Consider the following 25,596-nt stretch of genomic DNA (forward strand, 5'->3'; position numbering starts at 1 on the left):
TCAACGCAAATTCTGAATGTCACTTTGATACCTTCCCCCAAATACTTGTCTTCTTGCTTACCACACACATGATGTAGGAGAGGATAGCACCAGAGGAGCCAATCAGAGCACCCACAATAGTGAGCAAGTTATTGTTAAGAAGGAAACCTTCAGCGCACAAAGCCCATCCTGAGTAGCTGTTCAAAACAGTGATGACTACAGGCATGTCAGCACCACCGATAGCAGCTGTTAAAGTCACACCCTGATAAAGGAAAAGCAAGAACAAATTAATTAGACAAGAAGCAATATAAGACAATCAGCTTATTCGACAACAGCACACTGATAGGCGGACATATCAATGATAACTTTATTTTAACAGTCCGAATATGGGTCACAAATCTCACTACTCAAAAATTGCTGTAATGACTTGAATCCTTCTCTCTAGCTCATATCCACCTCAAATATGAGTAATGGCATCTACTTTAGTGTCTGACTTATCTAAAACCTGAATACAGTTTATATATGGTAGAAATAATACTATCTTCCAGTATGGATAGATTTCAAAGGAATTAAAATTTATTTGAAATTTTAAGAGGAGGTCATCATTCAGTTATTGTAGTAAATGGAGACACCATTAAAATCTTGAAGTGTTTTGAGGCAGTGAAGCAAAATTTATCATGCACGCCTCAAGTGAAGTCCAAAAGAGCAGGAGTGGCGATCATAATCTCAGACCACATAATAGCAAAAAGTTATGATTAAAATCTTGAAGTGTTCTAAAACCAAGATAGCAAAGTTGGACATTTTAAAATCAAACATGAATCGTTAAAATCATTGAGGAATGGACTCTCTAAATGCTTGAAGACAACTACCATGTATTATTCTACCCTCCCTAAGTCTCTGTTTTCCAAACTAAAGTCCTGCACATTCTTCAACTGTTCCTCATATGACACATTCAAGTCAGGGATGACATGATATACCGTTAGGGATGATGGAGGAGGTCAGAAAATAAGATAAACATGAATTAGCTTTATCAGGAAAATTTGACAGACATAAGTGGAATATAATTTTATAGAATATTTTACCTCAGAGTAAATGGGGATTCAATTAAGTAAAACAAAACAAAAAAAATACATAGAATTAGTGAAAAACAATTCAATCAGTGAATTCTTTTCTGGGTCTGAAATGCCCTCATGAGTAATGGCTTCAACTTTAGAACGATTATGGAAATTCAATGTCCTTTATAAAAAGCCACTGAACTGTGCAAACTCCTTGACAATGATGCTGCTGCTAGACATATACTGAAAGGAGGTCAAGGGGCAAAGGAAAATCCCACACATATAAAAACATTTACAGCATTTTTTGTAGCTCCTAAAAAGCAGAAGCAAAGTAGATACCCATCCATGGGGCAATGGCTAAAAAAAACTTTTATATAATATGGAATATTACAACAACAAATCTTAATAATTCAGAGAAGTTTAGGAAAAACTTATATGAACTGATGGAAACTAAAGGAAGCAGAACTAGGAGAATAATTTACACAATAAACAAATTACTCAATAATTAAATGGAAAGGACAGCAAGAGACCTCAGAATGGCTTTACAAGTGAAATCTACCAAATATTTAAAGAATTAATCCCAATAACATATAAACTATTTGGAAAATGAAGGAGAGTCCTATCAAATTCCTTTTACAACACAAAAGACACGAGAACAGCAATGCAGTAAAAAACCAATAAAGCATCTTAAATTTAGCTGATAATTGAAAATACAATGTGTAATAAATGTTTCATAGTAACCCGTCACTCCATCAATCAAAATATATTGAGGACTTACTACGTGCGAGGCATTGTGCAAAGTTCAGGGGATACAAAGAAAGGCTCTCAAGGAGTTCAAAGTCAGGATATTTGTTTCAAACTCATCTCTCCTCTTCAAATATAAGATCTCAACAGCATTTGACAGTTCTTTATTTGGGAAGCACTCAAGTTTATTTGCTGTAACCTCATAGCAAATCAATTAGAGAGATTTCACAAGAAACTGAAACCCCATTACTGACTCAATGAAATAATTCAAAAAGACTCCATAATACCTACAAGTTCATTGCTATTTGCCCTTCATTTCCAAAAGGACCATGACATCAGAGAGGTGATGCCATGACATGGAAGTGAACTGGATTTAAGTGAGGGAGGGCAAGGTCACCAGCCTCATTTTCTCCTCTGGAGTCTTCTGGGTCCAGTGATCAGATATAGATCAGGACAACTGGAGATGGCCCAGGATAGAGTGAGAGACATTGGCCTTTTCAAGCTAAGATCTTTAATAGGTCTCAGTCTGACTGAACAATGCCCATTCAGTGATTAAGGCTTAATAAAAAATGAAGCAGAGAATGGTCTCTCAAAAACAAAAAATTTGATCTGGGAGGGGAAGACCCTCAAGGTTTCTGGCTAAAACAGAAAAAATTGCTATTTACATTCAAGTCAGGGATGACATGATACACCTTTAGGGATGATGAATGAGGTCAGAAAATAAGATAAACAATTTTTTAATTAGCCCTATCAGAAAAATTTAACAGACATGAGTGGAATATATTTTATAGAATACTTTCAATGGTCCTTATTCCATTCCTCCATTTACTTACCATGATGGCTGAGAGGGCAGACACAGAACCCAGACAGGTAATTCCCATAGTGTAGCTCGGATCAAGCATATATGGAATTATGCCACCAGCACTAGCAGTCAACAAGCCTAGATTGAGTAAATGCCTTCCAGGTAGGAGGAGAGGGGCAGATTTCAGTATTCCTAGAAACAAACATATTTTTCAGAATCTAGAAATTTTGCTAAGACTTCATTCCCCTTAAAAATATAGTAAAACTAACATAAGAAAATTCAGAACATTGACTCTGTGACACAGGATACTGAAAACACAGAAGGGAATTCAAGTACTTTCTCATAATGAACTTTGACAGGGGCAGGGAAAATTCAGGGTCTGGTTTAACTTAACTCTGTTTTTTTCCTCCTACTTTGATCAGAAACACAAACCATTTCTTTACCCTTTGTAATACTGTCTTGGAATCTTAAAAAGCAATTTTACTCTGGTATGACCAACACATTACTAGTTAATTGTGGTTTTGTTTATTTAAAAACTTCAATACTGCATCTTTAAATGAGACTTTCCTAGTCCACGAGCATCCCTGATTATATCAATGGAGCCCAAGGGAAAGTCTGTTGCTTAATTGTTGCTAAAGACTCAGTAAGAGAATGAGAGAGTTCCAGGCTTGAGGTTCTTTTGTGATTTTTAAGTTCTGTGGAACTTTCGAACTAAAGTTGAATGAACAGATTACCGAAAGGCAGAAAGGAATTTTTTTTAATTATAAATTTTGGAAAGCAGTTTAGATGTCATCTCTAGAGAGCTGCCTTCTCAAGGCAACACTGAAAACAGTGCTTATTTCCTATTTGTATTATTCTCATGACTGAATTTACAAGTTCCACATGCTGCCATCTTGGCAACATTATGGTAGGAGTTTTGTGTTTGTTTGTTTGTTTTTTTCACAGAACATATGGTGCCAGCAACCACACAAATATTTCAAAATGCGCGTTCTGTTGCCATCCATTCTATCCTGCAGAAACAGATCAAAGGACAAATGTCAACTCTGGTCTTTGACGGACTTTCTAAGAGGTCTCAAGGATTGCAATACCTTGGGTTTTGTTTTTTTTTTAATCTTCACAAAATGAGACAAACAACATTGATATTTAAAAATCTGTGACTTCAAGCAAATTTTGGGACCTTTCATTTCTTTACTTTTGCTCTTTATAGAAACTCAAGTCTTTATGAGACTTATGATAATGGATGATACAGGCTGTTAAGATGAAAATGCAGTTGTCTGTTACATACCTGCTGCTTCTTTAACAGCTTTTAGAAGTTTTGTTAAGATATTTTCAAAACTTTACACAAATTCAAAAGAACTTAAAACTCCAAAAGAAAATAAACGCATTCACCTCCAAGAGTAAACACTTACCCTGCAATTTTCCATAGGCAATGAGAGAGCCGCTAAACGTCACACCACCAATGTAAGTACCGAGATAAGCCACAATCTTGGTGAGGTTTGCTGCTGGATCCGCTGCAAAGTGTGGATACTCGATCATGTATTCTGCTATACAGGTAAGCACAGCTGCCAGACCTACCAAACTGTGGAAAGCAGCAACTAACTGAGGTAAATCAGAAATCTGGATGCGCTTCGCAATCGTCAAACCTGGGAAGGCCCAAGGACAAAGAGAAAGAACATTTTAAAATAAAGCGTGATCTCTTTCAAACTAAAACAAAGTATAATTGAAACATCAAAAGCACTTAAAGTTACTCATCATTATTATAACACCAATTATTTACTGAGCATCCTACAATAAATGAAACACATTCTATGGAGATTCCAAAGATGTCATGGAAAACTGGCTTTGTGGAGCAAATCTGGAGAGCCCAGAAATTTCCGACCTACTCTGCCACCTTCCCAAAATGCCCCTCACTCTCCTGGCACACATTTTCTCAGCAGACTACCTCGGAAACAGAATCCAAATCACAACATTCTCTTGTCCAAACTGCCTTTTCGCCATGCCCTTTTCTCACTTTGCATGTGCTTTTCCCTTCGATGCCTACCTCTCCCCTAGCCTAATCTAGAATATCAGCATCCTCCTCTCCACACTTCTTACAGTTCCTTTAATTGTCCTTCAGGAGACTGTGACTATCCCACACACAGGGGCCAAAAGCACTCCTGTGACAAAAATAAACGTAATCCCCAGCAAGCAGTATATGCAGTGATATAAATAAAACAACATGCTGTCCTACCACAAAAAAATTAAAGTCTACGTTGGATAAATGTGTTAATATCTAGACTTGTTTTTTTTTAATTATTATATAAGAATAAATATATTCAAATAGCACTTTAAGCCACTGCCAGTTTATAGCTAAAGGTTGATTTTCATCCTGGCTGCAGCACAATAAGATTCAAGCCTGGTATAATTAAATAAGTGCTGTAGTACTCCACCCTATGATCAGTTCACTGGGCAGAGGAAAGCAGAAGCCTACATTTTTCTTAACAGATGCAGGACTTGCCTTATTTTTTATGGACCCAGGGGAAGTCCACTGAAGCCCATTTGCCCTGGGAACTTTCCGGACCAATAATTTTAAATGTCCTCCCAAGTAGCATAGGGCAGGGATGGAACATCTAGAAGTACTCACTCATGGGACTTTGGGATGTTGGCTATTACAGGCTTTGTAACAAAGGCAAAATCCAAAAACTCCAGATTCATAGACCTACTAAGAAATCCCATAACAAGCTAAAAGCATAAATTTCACATCTGGTGCCTCTCTACCTAAGTATAAGTGTGATATCATATCTGGAAAAAAAAACCTCTTCAGAGGTTCTCATTTTAAAGGTTGCCATCTCTTCAGTTCTTACATCCCACTGCTTACCAATAGTGCCGCCCAGAGTCATTGCCCCAGACATCTGAGCTAACAATTCTGGATTTGGATTAAGACTCCCCAGAGTGGCTGCCAAACCTCCAGCAACACCAATCATGCCCAAGGCATTTCCAAGACGAGCAGTTCCTTGTGTGGAAAGACCAGCCAAGGCGCCAACACAACATAAACCTGAGCCCAGATACATCATCTTTTAAAAGAGAGGGAGAAAAGGATTACATTATCAGAACTTTCATTTTTTAAAAAAAGAGAGAACTGCTCGAGAAGTTTTGAGTCTCCAAGGCCAGATTTTAATCTTAACCAAAATGATAGAGAAAAATATTCCAAGGATTTTTTTTACCTGATTTTTAAAGAATTTGTTCTATTTGTTAGTATAGGAAGGGAAAGAGGAAAGAAAAAATAAGAAAGAAAAAGATGGAGGAAGAGAGAGAGAGAGGAAATAAACATTTATTAAATGCTTGCTGTGTACCATGTTGATCATTTTACAAACATCCCACTGATGTTCACAACAACCCTGGGAGGTAAGTGCCATTATGATCCCCATCTTACTACTGAGGAAACTAAGGCAGAAGATTAAGTGGCTTGCCTAGGGTCACACAGCAGGTAAGCATCTGAAGCCAGATTTGAATTCAGGTCCTCCTGACTCCTGACCCAGCACTCTGTCCACTACACCACCTTATGGCTACTAAAGAGAGGTGTACAAATCCTATAAAGTATTTAATTTCCTTTTAAAAATGTGTTTTTTAAAAAAATCAATTTACTAACAAATATGTGTCATATATTTCTGATCTTGGGCATAGTAAGCACAGAGGAACAAAAATTTGAGTGAGGTGCTACATCCAAAGGTGTAGATAACATGATACTGTCTCAAAAGCACTTGGAAATATCAGTTCAGATGTCTCTAGGGAGGGGGTGTGGCAGCTGGGGAGAAGGAGAGGAGGGCAAATGCTAACAGAATTGGTAAATAAAATGTCCAATAGGCAGATAATCTAGTGAAAGTGAAACAGCTCGCTATTTTCCTTGGGAAGAAATGCAATAGCCAGACTTTTGCAAGACATTCAACATAGACAGAAGAGGATAAAGAGAATATGGCAGGGTATTAATATGGGCAGGGTACTATAAAGGGAAAAGGGAAATACCTTAAGAACATGATGCTACCCTTAAAGATCTCTAGGTATAAAAATATTTAGTGGTTCTTCTGAGGGTAGCTAAAATTGGAAAACTAAGGGAAAACTCAAAAAATTCTGATATATGAATGTAACAGATTATTATCACAATGGAACAGAATATTAGGCCAAAAAGTGATGAAATGGACCATTTCAGAGAAAACTGGCAACATCTTTATGAAATGATGCAGAGTGAAGTGACTAGAACTAGGAGAAAAAATAGATAATGATAAGGCATTATAGGAAAATAACTCTGAAAGACTAGAACAATGATCAATGAAATGACAAGTTACACAGACTCCAAAGCATGAAATTGAAACACATCATTCACCTCCTGATACAGAGAACGTAACATAAAGAAAGAGACATATATTTTCAGACATGGCTAATATGGAAACTGTTTTGCCAGGTTTTATCTCTGGATTTTTTTAATCATTCAATGAGGAAAGGAGGGGAAAGTAGTGGGAAGGGCAGAGTAATAAAAGTTAACTTCAAAATACTTTTAAAAGAACATGATATGGAATATTTTTACCTAGGTGTCAGATCTGCGGAAAAGGGAAGAATTTATGACCAAACGAAAGACAGAGAGCATTATAAGATGTAAAATGAATAACTCTGATTGCATCAAATTAAAAAGGATTTGCACAAGCAAAACTGATACAGCCAAAATTAGAAGGCAAGCAGAAAACTGTGGGAAAAAATTTATAGCAAGTTTCTCTGAAAAAGGCCTCATTTCTCAGACACATAGAGAACTGAATCAAATTTATAAGAATGGTCAAAGGACATGAAGATGCAGGTTTGGGATGAAATCAAAGCTATCCATAGTCATATTAAAAAATGCTCTAAATCACTATGATTAGTAAAATGCAAATTAAAATAATTCTGAGGTACCACCTCACATCTATCAAATTGGATAATATGATAGAAAAGGAAAATGACAAATGTTGGAGTGAGTGTGGGAAAATTGGGACCCTAATGCACTGCTGGTGAAGTTGTGAACAGATTCAACCATTCTGAAGAATAATTTGGAATTATGCCCAAAGGGCTATAAAACTGTATACTGTGATCCAGCAACAGCAGCACTAAGTCTAAATACCAAAGATTAACTAAAAAAAATGCACAAAAATATTTATAGCAGCTCTTTTGGTGGTGGCAAAGAATTGAAAACTGAACAGATGTCCATCAACCGGGGAATAACTGAACAAGCTGTAGTACATGATTGTAATGGAATACTATTGTACTATAAGAAATGATAAGGGGATGCACTCAGAAAAACCTGGAAAAAAGGATGAACTGATGCAAAGTAAAATGAACAGAACCAGGAGAACATGGTATGTAGTAACATCAACACTTTATGACTATGAATTGTAAATGACTTAGCTATTCTCAGCAACACATTGACCCGAGACAATTATAAAGCACGTAGGATGAGAAAAGCTACCCACCTCCAGAGAAAGAGCTGAGGGAGTCTGAATAGACAATGGAGCATGCTTTTTTTACTTTATTATTTATTCTTGGGTTTTTTTGGTCTGCATTTTCTTTTGCAACAAGGTTAACATGGAAATGTTTTATGACTGCACATATATAATCTATATCAAATTTCTTGCCTTCTCAGGGAAGGGATGAAGGGAGAGAATTTGGAACTCAAAATTTTTAAAAAATGAATGTTAAAAAGTTTTATTTGCACATAATTGAGAAAAGAATATAAACTGTAATGTAAATTAAAACAAATTAAATGTTAAAAAAAAGTACATGATATTCCATATAAAGAAAGCCTCGAAATTCAACTCAATTCAGATGATTTATTTGAAGAAGTCTGCTGATGTAGAAAAAGAGTCAGAACATCATAAATTTAGCTCTGGAATGCAGCTTAGCTTTAGCTCTTATCCAGCCATTTCAAACTCACATAGAGAGGGGATCTACTAAACAACATTCTGATGTAGAAAACCACAGATTAACACTATCAATGTTTTATTACATTTTAACTTACTATATTAAATATTTTCAAACTACATTTTAATCTGGTTCAGCAATGGATGTTTGACACCTCTGATCCAGTCCAAATCAATCATCTTAAAGATAAGGAAACAATCCAACAGATGTTAAGTAATTTACCTAAACTCATACAAGTAGTTAGTGACAGGGCCTAGATCCAAACCCAGGTATTCCACACCAAAACAAGGTCTTTATTCATTGCCCTATGGCTCCTTTCATATTTACAAATTTTTTCTTACTGTATTGAAATTTACACCAATGAAAATGAGAATATAAACATTTAAACAATACATAAAATGTGATGTTTTTAAGACAACATGGCTTCTCTAATAGACTACTTCCACATTAAGGCATCACACCAATCATTTTGGTTTTGTGGCTCTAAATGAATATTAAATAAAATGCTGCCATGACTGTGACCTGAGATGATTTCTATAAAGGTCACAGTTTAAAAGTTTCATATAGATTACTAAGCCCAAAGATAGCTCTGTATAGACAACACTCACTGAGTAAACCTTTATAATGGCTTATTGTTTTCCATTCACTATGACACATTTTCTCATTTCAACAAGGGAATCACTTTCACCACCTTTCCACCCTGAAAGAGGGATATGAAGATCAGAGCCATATTTTTTTCCCAAAGATCTTCCTTCTCTTTTAAATTCTGAACTTAACCTCTGTTCAAGTCCTGGCTTGGGCATTTACTCAAAATCAAAATCTATCAGTACAAAGAGAACTCAAAAATAGTTCCCACCATCAAGATTATATTCTTTTCAAAAATGTTTACTTCCACCTTTTGTTTTTATATTGGCTTGATTTATTTCCTTTTGAATTCCTTCCCTTCTCCCCTTACGTACAGAGAGCCACCCCAATAACAAAGAATGTTTTTAAAAGAGAAAGAAAAAAATGTAAAAATAATCAGTAGGTCCAAAAAAATATGACATGTGCAATACACAATGTCAAAAGCTTACATTTTATAGGGGGAAACAATATTGACATAAATAGGTACATATAAGATATGTGAAGAATAGATGGAAGATGGAGACCAGATTTAAGAATCTGAATTAAATCTATCCAGGGTGTGCCTAACTCTGGGTCTACTTTGGTTTTTTCATGAAACCACTACTTTAAAATGGACATCAGTACTCTAGCTAGGTGGTACAACAGGCCTGAACCGACCCCCTGGCCTAGAGTCAGAAAGAATTAAATTCAAGTTTGGTGCCAGATACTTACTAGATATATGACCCTGAGCAAGTCAGGTAACTTCTCTGTGCCTCAATTTCCTCATCCACAACATGAAAATAATAACTGTACCGACCTCCCAGGGGGTTGTAAGGACAAAGTAAAATAATGATCGTTAGGCATTTTGTAAATGATGATGACGATGATGACAACAACCTTTATCAGCAGTAACAGTACCAAGGACACCATCATGCAAATAATAGGCACCTAATAAATGTTCATCAAACTAAATGGCCAAGGTATTAGAGAAATGGTCAAGATTTGCTAGAGAAAAGAAAATGCAATCGTAACTCAAATGCCTTATATTTAAAGATAATAAATACACTTGTAAAGAACTCTCATTTTTAAAAATTCATTTTTTTCTTGTCATAATAATCCTGCAAAGTAGGTAAGTTGGATTGGCAGAATGGTGCTATCATGCTAAAAGGGCAGCTAGGTGTTACAAAGGAAAGAATCCAGGAAGAAGTCTTCTTCCTGAGTTCAAATCTAGCCTTAGACTCTTACCAGCTGTCTGACCCTGCTTGCCTCAGTTTCCTCATCTGCAAAATAAGCTAAGAAGGAAATGGCAAAGCATTCTAATAACTGTCCCCAAAAACACCCAAGGTTACAAAGAATATGATGCAATTGAAAATGACTACACAACAACAAAATATCATGTTCCATTTACAAATGGGAAAACTTAGACCAAGAAAGATGAGTGGTTTAACCATGTTACACAACTAATTAATGGCAGGGCTGAGAATAGTTCTGTGACTCTTAGTCCCACTGCTCTTTCTACTCTACCAAAATGTATCCAGCTTTATGGCTTCGATTGGTTCAACAGATGGTTGCATAGTCCCAAATGCAAGGTTTAACTGGAAACAAAAAACAATATATTGCTGAAAAAAAAGTGAATCGGCCCCTTACCTGTTCAATGCTGTAGCCACCATAGAGTGAACCCAAATAACCCCCAACAAAGGTACCAGCGGGGAGCAGATACAAGTAATTGTATTCAGGGGGATCGGTCGGACGTTTAAACATATCCAACATCCTCTGGGTCACCAGGAAACCACCTAATCAAGGTCAACGACATTGGAAATTAGTGAAATTGTTTCACTGAAGAAGACAGTTATTTAAGTAGGTGCTATGGCAGTCCTGTTTTAAGGGAACCTTAACCTACGAGTCATTTCAAACACTGATTTATAAATATAAAACATGAGGAAGTATGTTGTATAGGAAGCAAGTTCAATTAGGAAAAAATGTTATCAGAGTATAGAACCAATTATTTCCACATGCCTAAAAATACAGAATGAGAATACAAAAGCTCAAAGGTCATAAATCTATTTCTAACTTGCTGTTCTGCTTATTAAACAATATTACAATTAACTCTGATAAAAACAATCAAAAGAACACTGTGTCGGGAGTTCATGCATCATAGATGTAAAGTTGAAAGGAGCCTTAGGGTCATCTGGTACAACCCCTTCATTTTACATGTAAGAACTGAGGCCCGGAGAAGTTCAACATCTTGACCAGACTCCAAGAGGTAGCAAACAGTAGACCCAGCATTTGAACATCGGTTTTGGAGTCAGGAAGACCTCAGTTCAAATCCAGTCTCACTAGCTGTATAACCCTGGGCAAGTCACTTAACCCCTTTTCCTCAGTTTCCTCACCTTTTAAATAAGCTGGAGAAGGAAATGGCAAACTAATCCAGTATCTTTCCCAAGAAAACCCCAAATGAGGTAACAAAGAACTGGACACAACAGATAAACAACTGAATAACGACAAACCTAAGACCCTAAAATCAGCACTTTTTCCAATGGCACCACAGTATGTTAAAGTTCTTCCACTACCAAACAGTGGAGGGAAACACCAAGTCATGCTAGACTTTCTATCTTCAGAAACAATTCATTGATACCGGTAGGGTAATAAGTAAAATCTCAGAAAAATTCCTAAGTCTATCTATAGATACTATAATGATATGCCTGAGCCAATTTAATTCACAGCTATGTCCAAAATAATTTTCCAGTTTATCTATGGCAAGAAATTCTTTTTAATCACAGGAACTTCCAAGAACTATAGTTTTTAAAAAAAATAGATGAGTATGACATTCCTTTCAAAAGGGGTTTCATGACTTGAGGACAAAATTTCTTAATTTCCAATGGAATTCCTACACAGCTGACAGTTCTCAAACAGCCTGTTGGTGTTATTAGCTCTTCAAACTTCATTTAAAAGCAGCGTGAGCTACGTATTTGACTTATTTTCTAGATATAACAGCAGATGAACAAGGGAACTGGAAGTTCACAGATGCCATATCATCAACAGGAGAGTCCAAGTACCTGCGATGTTGACGGAGGATATGAAAGCAGCAAGTGCAGCAAGACCCTGAGGCATGTTGGAAGGATACATGTGTCCTCCCATGAGTGCCAACCCTCCAACAGCAGTCAAACCTAAGAAGGAAGAATAAAAACGTAAGTGACAGATAAAGAAGCTGCCAAGTCAAAACAATGCTTCGGTCTCACTTCAATCACATATAGTAAGTGTAGAAATGCTCTAGTTCAAAAAAAAAGTCAAAAAAACTAATGGCTACCTCATAAAAATCATACAAATAACAATTTAAGGTTGCCTGGCTAAGCAACATTTTCCCAGGATCAGGATGGTAATGTAAGAAAAGTCTGGTCTAGGAGTCAATACCTGGGTTCAAGTTTAGAGCAGAAAGCAACACCAGCAGGTGCCTCGTTAATGTTTATTAAATTTGAAGACCTAGTTTCCTCTTACTAGGTTTATAAGCTTGCACAAGTCATAGCCTCAATCTGGACCAAAGTTTCCTCACCCATAAAATGGACTTGTACTTCAAACAGTGCCTGGCACATAGTAGGTACTTAACAAAAGCTTGTTGACCAATTTAATGACTAGAGATTATATTAGAAGAACTCTAACAGAGTCCCCCAGATCCCAATATTCTTGAGGTCAGGGGCTAGATGATTTGTCTTTGTATCCTCAGCCCCTAACTACATAATATGTGGCTAATAAATATTCACTGAAGTGAAAATGTGATTCCATGATTAGAAGGAATCTCTACCAAGGAAGGAAGGAAGGAAGGAGGGAGGGAGGGAGGGAGGGAAAAGGGGAGGAAGGGAATAAGTATTTAGTAAGTGCCTACTATGTGCCAGGCACTGTGCTAAGTCCTTAACAAATATTACTTTATCCTCACAACAATACTAGGAGATAAGTGGTATAATCACGCCCATTTTACAGCTGAGGAAACTGAGGCAGAGAGGTCAAGTGACCTGCTAATTAGGGTCTGAGTCATACAGTTAATGAGTGTCTGAGGCCATAGTTGAACTTAAGTCTTACTGATTCCAGGCCCAGTGCTCTATCCATGGTGCTAACAGCTATTGCTATTTAAGGTAGAATACTGACTTCATCTAGATACTTTATGATTTGTGTGACAATTAAAGAATGAAACAAAATGGCTGACAGATGACACCTGTAAGATAGAAAATTAACCTGAAGACAGTTTACAAGATTATTATAAAATACCTAAACCAGGTTTTTAGTGGGAAGGAAGAGTAACTGGATATTCAAAGGCACAAAAATTATTAGGTTTTTAAAGTTGTCACTAATCTCTCTATAAGATTTAACATAAATCATGAAAAACAACCCAAGGAATCACCAAATTCACTCTTTTAAGCAGGACAGTCCTAAGGCATTCGGGTTGTTGATTTTTCTGAGCTTTATATAAGGTAAGCTATATGTTTCGAATTTTCTTTTCTAATAGAGCACACAGACCCACCAATAGAGCTGTTTTCCAGCTACTTTCCATTAAGGAAACGTACATCTCCTGAGCACCTACCATATGTAAGGTGCTGTTGGGCCCTTTGTAGGATACAAAGGTAATAAAAACAACTACTTACATTTCAGTAATGCTTTAAGATTTACTACCATTTTCTTCAACTCAACCCTATGAGGTGAACAGTGCAATTATTATCATATCCATTTCACAGATAAGGAAACTAAAACTAAGATAAGCGATTTGCCCAAGGTCCATATAACTATTAAGGGCCTAAATTCAGCTCTTTTTTTCACGGAAGAGATTCGCACCCCGATTCTTGAACCAAATGGCTTGTGAGGACTCTTCCCAACCTGGGATTCTTCCATTCAGGCTTCTGTCACTCCATGCAACTTCCCCATGGGATTAAGACACAAAAGGTCCCAGTCAACAAAAGTCCCAACTTACATGTCACAATATCTCGACATGGTCCATCCACCTCAAATACGTTATACTGCTAAAACTACTCTCAGTCTCAGGGAATACCAAGGGAAGGTGCCTATCGCCCCACAAGTTGCACACAGGACCCCTTTTCTAGGAACGTTGAATATTTCCAATTACTTCATACTATTCAATTTAATTTTCATATTTGATATTATTTTAATATAATGTAGCTTTATGTAAATCAACATATCTAAACCCCACTCCAAGAGAATGAAAACTCCTTGAAGTCGGGGATTATTTCATTTACATCACAAAATCTCCAGCACCTAAAACAGTATCTGACATATAGAAGGTACTAAGTAATGCTAAATAAATTCCGTATCAATAGGTCCCTAGATATTTTTAGACTATGACAAGTAGTTTGGCACAAACACACTGGAACACCAAAATTTGTCATAACTATCACAACAAAACCTTTAAGAAAGCTCACACCACCAAATCCCCCAAATGGCATTTTATTTCTACCTGGAAGCAACACAACATGCTATCTAAGACACCAAGATCTTCTAAAACAATATTTTTAATGAATTCACATAAGGTTTTAGCATGCTATTGCTTAAAGCTCAAGTATTGCTGGATTGAAATAGCAAAAAAAAAAAAAATCTACGATGACCTAACCTGGAGGAAAACTCCAGGAAAATTTAGACTAAAAGTCCCATACCTGAGATAGCATTAGTTACAGACATCAAAGGTGAGTGGAGAGCAGGAGTCACACCCCAAACTGTGTGGTAGCCCACAATGCCAGCTAATCCAAAAGTTGTCACCATCTGAGAGAAGGCTGAATTGGGAGCCACAATGCCCAAACCAAGTATACCTGTTAGACCTAGAGAAAGACAACACAAAAATTGTTATTCAAAATTAAATCTATTAAGGTTAAAAGCCCACACTCAAGAAAATATGGGGAATAATCAACGCTTTCAAAGTTAATTTGTTTCCTCTGACAGCTAATGGTAAGTGGGACTTTTTTTAATGATGAAAGGTAAAATTTCACAGTTAATAATAGGAGGCCAGCGAGGAGAAGAGAAGAGGGCTGCAACTCTCTCCTTTCAGCGGAATGTTGGGTACTGAAATGTCACCTGTGCTGACACTGTTGGTATGCTTGATATGCTGGTTAGTTTTGTTTAATTGCGTTTTTCTTTGCTACATGGGAAGGCAAACCAGGGGAATGGGGAATACTCGGAAATGACTGGAAAGTAAAAATACCTATCATCCATAAAATAAAATAACAAATTTAATTTTTAAAAAGAAAAGGAGCCTGAGATACCCATCAAAACGCAGCTCCTTAACCATCAGGAAAAAAAGAGAAAATTTCAAAGTTGGTAATATTTATGAGTCACTTCAACAATAACTTAGACATTTTCCTCTCTAGCCCACTCTTTCTGACCATTCCTTGTTATCATCAAACATAGACAGGGCCATCGAGCTGTTAAACAAATCTTATTCCCTAAATCACAGGCCTGTATAAAATGCACCAAGGCATTTTTCAGTTTGGCCAGGATATAGCTTTTACAAAGCCCAATTTATGCCATTCTAAAATTTGGCTGAGTGAGGGAAGGAGGTTTAAAAAGAGTAGGAAGGATTTCATTCACGCCGGCACCTCCCTAAAACATATGGTGTCCACCAGCCCAGGGAGCCAAAGTGTTGCAATTGCTCCTGAATCTGGATTGTTCTGTTGGCTAGGGCCATGAGCGCCAGCTTCAGCACCAAGTCAGCAAATGTGATTTTAAAAGAAAAAAAACACAAATTAAATTAAGAATGTGCAGAAGAATACAGTCAGTTCTGAACATACATCTTTAATTATTGCCTTCCTTAATAACAAACATATGTGTATCTATTCCTCTAAAGAAGAACAGGGTTACCTAGCGGTAAGCGAAGCGGGAAGAAGGGGGAATGAGATAGCAGACAAACTCAACTTTCCAAACGGGGTAATCTTCCTAAGGTGAAATATCATTCTAGAGATGAAGCAACAGGAGCATTTAAGGAAGCTTCCATTCAGAGGGCCTGGGTTCAAATCCCAGCTCTCTTGTATAATTGCGGCATGACCTTGAACTAGTCACTTATTTTCTCTTGACCTCAGCTGTGTCATCTGTGGAATGAAGGGGTTGGACTAGATGCCCTCCTAGAGCCCTTCTAGCTCTTAACCCATTAACCTCTTAAGAGGGTTAACCTCTTAACCCTCTCATAGTGTCCCTATGAGAGGGCTGGACTCAATAACCTCTAATATCCTCTCAGTTCTAAATCTACTACTTTATAAGGAATCAAAAGCACAGTTTAGCTTTCTTGCACTATTTCAAAATTCCTGGCTACTTAACTATTTGCAGGATAGCTACATAACAGATAAGTAGTACCTACATTTATTAGCCAATATTTTTTTTTTCTAACGTATTCATGTTTCACACAAATGAAGTGACATTTTGAAAGTTTTCTTTCTAATTACTAAACTGGTGCATGCTTAAAAATATTTTCCTCTCAGGGCAGGTTTTTATAACAGTTTCTACTATGAGGCTTCTTCGATCTTTTTCAAAGAACAAAAGAAAGGTACATTGAAAAGACTGATGGATCTCACAGACAGTAAACATAAAGTCAGCGTGATACAAGGGAAAGCCTACTAGAGGAGAAATCAGAAAACTTCCCCTTTGTGTCCCAGATCTGCTGGCTTGAATAAGCCTTATATCTCACCAATCCTTGGGGCCCTTCATCTATAAAATGAAAATGCTAATCCCTGTGCTGTCTGCCTCACAAGATTTACGTGAAGATCAAATGAAGGGATGTCACTGTAAACTACTTAAAATGTTATGATATATAAAAGGTAAACTAAAAAAAAAAAAAAAAAAAAAGATTCCCTCTCATACCAGGATTATCTAAAAGACATATTATAGATTTTTTTTTTAAGTTCCCCATTTTGAGAAATGCTATTTGATCAGCCTCTAATCAATGATTTAAGTCTACTAGAGCACCCAAATGAGAAAAATAAACAGACTAGTTCTTCAGACAAAGGAAATTCAACAAATGCCTCTTTTTCAAGCTGGAATTCACCTCTTTAATGCTTATTTAAATAAAATGGCCATGACTCAAAGAAAACGCAAATGAGGTCCAGGACAAGAAAGTCAATAGTTTGGATTTCAATAATTTCAAAAGGCTTAGGAAGAGATACTTCACTACACACCCTGGCATAAAGTTAAATGAACAAAAAATTAACCAGCATATTTAAATGAAATAATAAATGCTGATGATTCATTACTAGGAGCCATAAATTTGAGATTTAACAGAGGTTAAGCCTTAGAGAGTGGCTGGTTTAGCTTGGTAATAAATAAATGATGGATGGATTTGATGGATGGATAGATGGATGGATGGATGGATGGATGATCCCAGGATTTCCTGGGGAACTTTGAAGCATCTAAGAGTACAAAAGTGAGATTTACCTATTAATTATTAATAATTATGCTTCAGCTTCTGGCCAGGCAGAGATCTAACTAATTAAAAGGAAAATTTGACCAAAGAACTAAAAGCCTATCTGTAATCATTCCCCATATTAAAAATTCCAAGGAGAATAACTAAGTGTAGCCAAGGTGAGTGTGTGTTACTGTCTACAACCATATTTAAAGCTGTAACTAAGTCACAGTTAGAAACAAGTAATTACTATTAAGTTGTAAAGTAAACAAGACAACAATTAACTAACAGAATGTTAGTTAAATACATGATAGCTATACCTGTTTCCTAGTTCTTATTCTTCAAGACAAACACCTGGACTCCCCAGTGTTACCCAACTCTGTAGACAATCATAGTTGGATGGTTTTATGCCCACCAGAAAAAAAGGAAATAAGTGATTTATCTTCATACATTCAATAATATATTTTCATATATATCATTCTGCAATTTCAAAAGAAGTCAAAACTCTTTAACTATTTCACTCTCACTATTGTGATGTATTTCACAAAGTTCTTCCTCTAGAGCAAAGGATAATCATTTTCAGAATCATGTTTTTCTATGCATAAAATAACATACACTGGATGACAAAAGAAACATAGTTATCAACTTTTTTTTTAAGTTCCCGGGTCCCAGCTTAAGAACTCCTGCTCTGAGGGAAAATCATCTTAAAAGGGTCCAACTGCCAGTGAAATCTGGCATAAGGCTTTCAGCAGATTTACAAATAATTTTGGTACCTAAAGCATTACTTATGAAACTCAAATTAAACAATGGAGGGTGGGGGGGGCAGGTATGAGTGAAGGGAGCAGGAGAGGCTACTGTGCTATCCCCCACCTGCTGTGTATGCAGATGCTGTGGTCAAGGTCTTGCGGAATGGGGTAACAGCAGCTGCTTTCTCAGCTTCAAGCTCAGCTACTGTCTTTGGTTTCACAGGGGCTCCCTGAGGAATATTTTTTGGTGTTGGTGCTGGGAAAATTATCTTGCCATCCTAATAAAAATTAGAAAAGAGGATTTAAAAATTAAATAAATATCAGAAAAACAAAAATGTTTAAACAGTCATGATGCTGGGTCATTTTTGTTTTGTTCTGCTAAAAAAGCTATTTCCTTTATGTACACACCCATAAATTTTGTTACAACACACCCACAGAACCCCAAAGCAATATTCTGTCTTTAACAGAAATCCATAAAAGATAAGCCACATAACACAGGAGGGAATTAATAAGCTTACTTACCTTCATTACCACAGTCCCTCTAATAACATGGGCCATTGTGCCAAAGTCAAAGTCATCTTTCACCTCAAAATGGAAATTATCTTTGTCAGGGCTGATTGCCTTTAAAAGTTTGGTAATATTGTTTGAATACAGCGTACTGGCTTGGGTAGCCATTCTGCTAGGAAGATCCGTGTAGCCTATGTGAGTAACTCCCTAGACAAATGAAAATAGTTAATAAAGTTTATTACCAAATTCTAAAACATAGTTTTATTTAAAACATAGTTTAATTTCATTCAGTCAAATAATAAGCACCTATTAAGTTCCTATTTTATGCCAGACACTAGGGCTAAATGCTGGGGATCCAAGGAAAAGTCCCAACCCTTGAGGAGTTCACAGTCTAATAGTAATTTATAATACAGCTAACTCATATATATTTAAAAATTTTCCAAGTAATTTCATATATAGACAAATTATATCAATATGATTTTTTAAAACTGCTTTTAAGAAAAGGCCCACCTAGGCCTCAGTCGTTCAGTTATAAAATACAGATGACAACTTTACCAATCGTCCAGACAGTGCAGACTACAGAGTTCATAAGGGTATGTAAAGAGGATTTTGTTATTCTCTTTAGTTTAGTTTCTCAGGATCCATGGCCAGGGGAATGTCTACTTTCCAAGTAACTCCAAGAATAGTTCCAAGGATTCTAGATAGTAGTTCCCAGAATCGTAGTGACAGACAGTCCTACTGAGGCTGCACTGTGCGATATGGGGTGACATAATGTGATATTTACTATGCTTGCACAGATTGACAATAATGCTAAAGTTAACCTGCGAGGCCATTGGTGGCAAGATGCCAACTTTGTCTGTTGACCTCCAAAGCAAGTAGGTACTGGTCAATGAGTGGGGGAAAACCATGGAGAACCCATAGGGAGAACCAGGCGAACCACAGGGGAATCAGTGTGGATCTCAACTGACCCCCATTGAGGCTTGTGTGTGTGTTCGTCCTTCGCTGCCAAAGAAGACCATGCCATCAGAGAACTAATGACATGACTGGCACTTGACTCTGTTTTGAGTGAGGGAGGGCTGTGCAGGTCACCAGCCTCACTTCTCCTCCAGAGCCATCTGAATCCAGTGACCAGACATTGAGGGGATTTACGGGAGTACACAAGTTGTGCCTGTCTCTATCAACCCTATCAAGACATAGGGGTAGTTGCCCCTGCTTCTTGCTAGCCCCTGAGAAAAAGATTATTAGGGAATACTGTAGGAGTCGGTGCTCCAATTATCTGCAACTCCCTTTTGAGAAAACTAGACTAGAATAAAGTAAAATTATTAACCCCTATGAAGGCCTGTCTGACCACATTAAGAGTGAACCTGATAGAGGCTGGAGTCCGAAACCTCTGGTGCCTCCTGTGTGTTATCTGTGAAACACTAGGCCTCTCTACCCAACCCCATCTCCTGTAAATTACTTTGTATATATTTTGAATTCTCTTATCTTTGTACGTGTTGTTCCAGCCCTCTCCCCACCCCGTATACAAACCCACATCTAAGGCAAACTCTTAAGGGCAGGAGTGGTTTCGTGTTTTCCTTTGCATTTCTTATGACAATGATTAAGTATATAGAAAATGCTGAATAAATACTTGTTGAACTGATGACTTCTACTGGCAACATTTTGAACCCCAGGCATACCGCATCAGCAAAATGCTTGATTGTTAAAGACGTTATTGCTAACAATACCTTATGGACGTAAAGTTCTCCTGGCTTAGTAGTGGCAAAGTTTCCTCCCGCTTCAGCTGCTAAATCCACAACGACGGAGCCTTCCTTCATTGACTCAATCATGTCTTGTGTAAACAAAACCGGGGCTTTTTTACCTAGGAACAAATAAAGCCATAGGGAAAAGTGAACAAACGATGCATGTCAAAACCAGCCAGCCTGCACCAAGAGTTCACCTAACGATTATGGCAATAGCCTCTTGTATGCTGACACCACAATTAAGGATACAGGCCACCAGTCCAAACCACAGGGTATTTCCAACAAGTTATGAACAACGTGGTGCAGAGGACAGTGACCTGGTCTTAGAGTCAGAGAGGTGGGCTTCAAAGCTGGCTCTAAGTCCCAGTTTTCTCATCAGTAAAATGAGGATACAATGACATACTTCCTCTCTCACAGGTTTGTTGTGAAGAAAGCAGTCGGTAAAATGTAAAGTGCTAGAAACATGAGCTATTATTAAACCATAAAATTCTCACAACTTTCTAACAATCTAAATTGAAATTAATCAAAATAAGCATACACCATGTAAGTAAGGAAGATTTTGTTATCCCTTTAGAGTTTAGTTTCTCAGGATCCACGGCCATGGCAATGTCTAGTTTCTAGGTGTTAGATAATAACTCCCAGAATAGCCCCAAGGATTCTAGATAGTAATTCCTAGAATCATAGTGATAGGCAGTCCTACCGAGGCTGCACCAACACATATAGTATGACATGATTGATATTTACTACACCTAAGTCGGATGATGCTATGGCTAAAGTTAACCTGTAAGGCCATTCTTGGTAAGGTGCTTTCTTTGTCTGTTGTCCTGTAAAGCAAGTGGGCAGCGGTCAATGAGTGGGGAAACTACAGGGAACCCATAGGGAAATGTGTGTGTGCCTTGCCCAGTTCCCATCAAGGTCTGAGGGGATCTAGGGGAGAGCACAAAGTGTGCCTGTGTCAACTGACCCCATCGAGACATAGGGGTAGTTGACTCCCCTTTCCTGCTGGCCCTGCCAGAAGGGTGATTAGAGAATGCTGTAGAAGTTAGAGCTCCCATCACCAGCTACCCTTTGAGAAGACTAAACTAGAATAAAGTAAGATTATTAACCCCTCCGAAGCTGTCCTTCCCATCTGACCAGATCAAGAGCAAACCTGTTAGAGGTTGGAGTCCGAAACCTCCAGTGTCTCCTGTACGTTATCTGTGAAACACAACATTTTTTAAAAGGGAAGAAAACACTAACAGTTAAATGCCATGGCTCAGAAGATCTGGGTTCTGGTTAAGGTCCACTGTTGTGTAATCTTAGTTTAATCACTTAACCTTTCTATCCCTTCGTTATCTCACCTGTAAAATGAGGACAATACACTTCATCATCTCTGAAATCCCTTCAAGCTCCAAATCCGATGGTCCCATAAAAGCGGAGAATCTCTGATACATATTATTTCATCCTATTTTTCCAGTTCATCACAACTGATCTTACTCCACTTTTCTACCTACTGAATCTTAAACTGAACAACAATTTCAATGTATTTTTCCCACTTAAATCTTTCAACTCTTTTGAACTTTCACCACTCCTTCCCACCACTTGTAGCCACCAATGACAAGTCACATTCATCAGTCACCTCCTCTGTTCCAATTCCCCACTCACCAAAAGATGCTGGAGAAAAATCACAAAACCTGTGTTATCTGCTTCCAGGACAAATGTTATCTAAGCCTCAGCAGGGCCTCCCAGACCTCAGCAAGCCTATTACCCAGTTCATTTCCTTTTCACGTTTCCCTCCATGAAGGTTTCAAACCTATGCCTTTGCTCAATTCCCTAACTGCAGCCCTGCCCCCTCATATTCACAGAGGACTACCTCACCTCTTATTGAGAAAAAGGCCAGCTGCTATGAGCATCCTCAGCTTCCCTCCTCCAGACCTAAAAAATTCTGTGTTCTCACTCATTATTTTTTCCTTTCCTACTGTGTCAAATGAAGAAATGTTCCCTATTCCTTATGAAGGGGCCAATGCTTTTAATCCCATTCACCAGAATATAGCACCATCAACCACTCCCCTTCTCAACTGGTCCTTTACCCTACAAATATGCTTAAAATGGTAACTTAAAATTATGTTTCTATGACCCTTTGGCCCCCTTGAGCTTTCTCTCTCTCTCTCTCTCTCTCTCTCTCTCTCTCTCCTTCCCTCCCCTGTCTGTCTGTCTGTCTCTCTCTTTCCCCCTCTCTTCCCACTCATTGCCAAAGTTCTAAAAAGAATACGCCACAATTACTACCTCCACTGCCTGATCATCCACTGAACCCATTACAAACATTCTTGTGCCCCCCTGACTCCTAGGGAAACTGCTCAAAGGTTACTAGTAATATCCCAAGAGCCAAATCCAAATAGCTTTTTCTGAATCTCAACATCTGACACTACTTAAAGTCTTCCTTTATTAAAGAATATTTTAATATCACCTTCATTTCCAAATACACATTTTTCCTTACTCCCTCCATATCAGAAATTCATTCCTTATAACAAACAATAAAAAAGATGGGGGAAGAAGTTTAGTTCAGCAAAATTAATCCACACAGCAACTGAGTCTCAGAATATATGCAGCATTCTTCCCCAAGAATTCCCCACTTCTCAAAGAAGGGAGGGTGTTACCTTGCCACTGGGCATTCTAATAACATAGTAGTCATTTTGGGTGGGACTTTTTTTTGTTCATTCAATTTCCATTGTTGCAGTTGTTCTGCATATTATTTTTTTCCTGGTTCTGCTTACTTCACTTTGTATCAGTTTAGACAAGTCTTCCCATGCTTCTCTGAATTATTAACAATCATTGTTTCTTATGGCACAGTAATATTCCAACTTGTTTGTCCAGTCTTCAGTTGATAAAGATCTATTTTGTTTTTCGTTATTTGTTTTAATTTCACATATCTAGAACCTTTCATTCTGACAGTCACTGGACCTGGAACCAGACTACTCAAGTTCCACAAATTCTAAAATCTTTTTATACTTTCTTTCTCAAAATCCTCCTCTGGTTTCTCTGAATAGTTCTCTCCCTCTATCTCCCTTCTCACCTTCTCTGTGTCACAGTTCTCTAATGTTTTATTATTAAGCTTGAAAAAAACATTTTAATACTTCTCCTATCCCACCACCATTCTGGGAATTTCATTTACTCAATATCAACTGGCACCTCTACAGTGACGAATATCAAATGTATATCCCCAGTCAGAAAAGTTTTAAGTGTACATGACACAGATTTGTCCTTTTTGATCCAAAAAACAAAGAACTATGCATAATAAATTAAAAATTCTGAGAAACCAGACTGGTATAGAAAGAAAGCTGGCCTCAGAATCCATACGATCTGGATTCATCTTCCATCTTTACTCATGTAATGACTTTATGACCCCAGGCAAATCATTTCATCTCTCAGTGCTTCAGGCAACTCTCTTAAAATACATAAGAATTCCAGTCAGTCAATAAACATTTTCTAAGTTCTTACTACGCGCTAAGCAGTGTGCTAAGCCCTGGAGACTGAAAGAAGAGCAAAAGACAGTCCCTGTTCTCAAGAAGCTCATAATCTAATAAGGGAGACAATACCCAAGCTACGTAAAAACAAACTACATAAAGAATGAATTGGAAATATTCAACAGAGGGAAGGCATTAGAATGAGGGGAACTGAAAAGGGCATCCTGTAGAATACAGGATTTTAGCTGGGACTGGAGGCAAGTTAGAAAAGCAGGAGGAAGAGATTCAGTTTTCTCTACATTGGTAAAGGGGGTCTCCCCACTAAGAATTCTGTACATCAACGAAATCAAAGGTCCAGAACCCCTCCAACCAAAAACAGAGAGAGAGAAAGTAATTAAATAAAATTTTTCCCATCATCAGAGCTGTTGAAAAATATAATAGGCTGCCTCAGGGGGTTGTGAATTCCCCATCCCAGGAAGCCTACAAGCGAACACTGGATGACCATTTGTCGGAGATTCTGGATATACGGTTCATGCCTTGGGTCAGAGTAGAATGAGATTACTTCTGAAGTCCTTGACTCAATCCTAAGACTTTTATGACTACAGTCTGAATGGTGAACCTTCCCCCAGTCATCTTTGAAGGTCCACTTGGGGACCATCTATCTCTTTCATGAAGTCTTTCCAGATTCTGCCCGTAGTAAGAAATAGCCTTTCCTTACTCAAAAATCTCTGGATCGCTGCATCTGTCGTATTTAATATGCCCCATATTATAATGTAGTTAACTATGAATATTTATCTTTTTTCGGCCTCTGAAGACTAGGGCCCTTAGGATGCCACAACGGATCTGCACAAAGTAAGCCTTGATAAAAATACACAAATGCTACCAGAATGAAACACTATCTTTCATTTTTTTAACCTGGGAAAAACTATTTTTAAGTGAACTTTTCCTCTAAGACAAATAACCACAAAACATCTGTCCAAAAGAAGTTTATTAATAGTCCATGAAAGATGAGCACAAGTTCTTTAAGAAAAAATCATTAAAGATTGAAAAGCCTCAAAAATTACCAAAGTGAACAAATTTCCTATATGAAACTAAAACTCTAGAAGCAGATGGGATCAGTACCATGATCAATATTCATTCTAAACAACACAAAAAAGTTATACAGTGAAAATTATGCAGTACTCTGCCTGTATTTGATTTTGTTCACTCTCCACAAATGACTGGAAAAAATGTGACTATTTTAAATATTTAGAGTGCGTCAATCCCATGTCATCACACCTCAAGGACTTTTAGTATAAGTGTAGAAAGCTTTTTTTTTTCATCAAATTTTAGGGTATGCTTTCAGTTGTTGGTCTGATGTGGTTTATGCTTGAAAGGCCTGAAATTCTAGAGCTTGTACTCTTTTCAAGGCAGATGGATCATACAGTGTCAGAAAATCCTGATATTTTCTACTCATGTCCACCAGGGCCATTTGAGTAGTCACGCTGACCAAAGAGAACCACTTTTTTAAAAATAATGTAGAGGGAAGAAGTGATATCATCAGTAATTATGTATACCTGACGCCTGAACTCCAGAAAAAGGGAAACAAAAGAGACAGAAAAACAGAAAAGTGGCAATGAAAGTAGTTCTAAATGGGAAAATTTATAGCCAAAAAAAAAAAAAAGACCCAA

General features: G+C 37.5%; 1 protein-coding gene across 2 annotated transcripts in view; it reads right to left on the reverse strand.

Moving 5' to 3' along the window:
- The window catches only part of NNT (nicotinamide nucleotide transhydrogenase), a 100,221-nt gene that overhangs the window by 38,927 nt on the left and 35,698 nt on the right, over nt 1–25,596 (reverse strand). For both annotated transcript variants that reach the window (XM_072605681.1, XM_072605683.1), the window contains exons 8-17: nt 20,469–20,602; nt 18,757–18,948; nt 18,359–18,512; nt 14,760–14,921; nt 12,162–12,272; nt 10,753–10,898; nt 5,438–5,633; nt 3,990–4,223; nt 2,612–2,772; nt 62–241 (exon numbers count right to left, since the gene is read on the reverse strand). In XM_072605681.1, the coding sequence (XP_072461782.1) occupies nt 62–241; nt 2,612–2,772; nt 3,990–4,223; nt 5,438–5,633; nt 10,753–10,898; nt 12,162–12,272; nt 14,760–14,921; nt 18,359–18,512; nt 18,757–18,948; nt 20,469–20,602 (1,670 nt within the window). The remainder of the gene's footprint in view (nt 1–61; nt 242–2,611; nt 2,773–3,989; nt 4,224–5,437; nt 5,634–10,752; nt 10,899–12,161; nt 12,273–14,759; nt 14,922–18,358; nt 18,513–18,756; nt 18,949–20,468; nt 20,603–25,596) is intronic.

The sequence above is a fragment of the Notamacropus eugenii genome, chromosome 4, assembly GCF_028372415.1.
Source record: "Notamacropus eugenii isolate mMacEug1 chromosome 4, mMacEug1.pri_v2, whole genome shotgun sequence".
NCBI lineage: Eukaryota > Metazoa > Chordata > Mammalia > Diprotodontia > Macropodidae > Notamacropus > Notamacropus eugenii.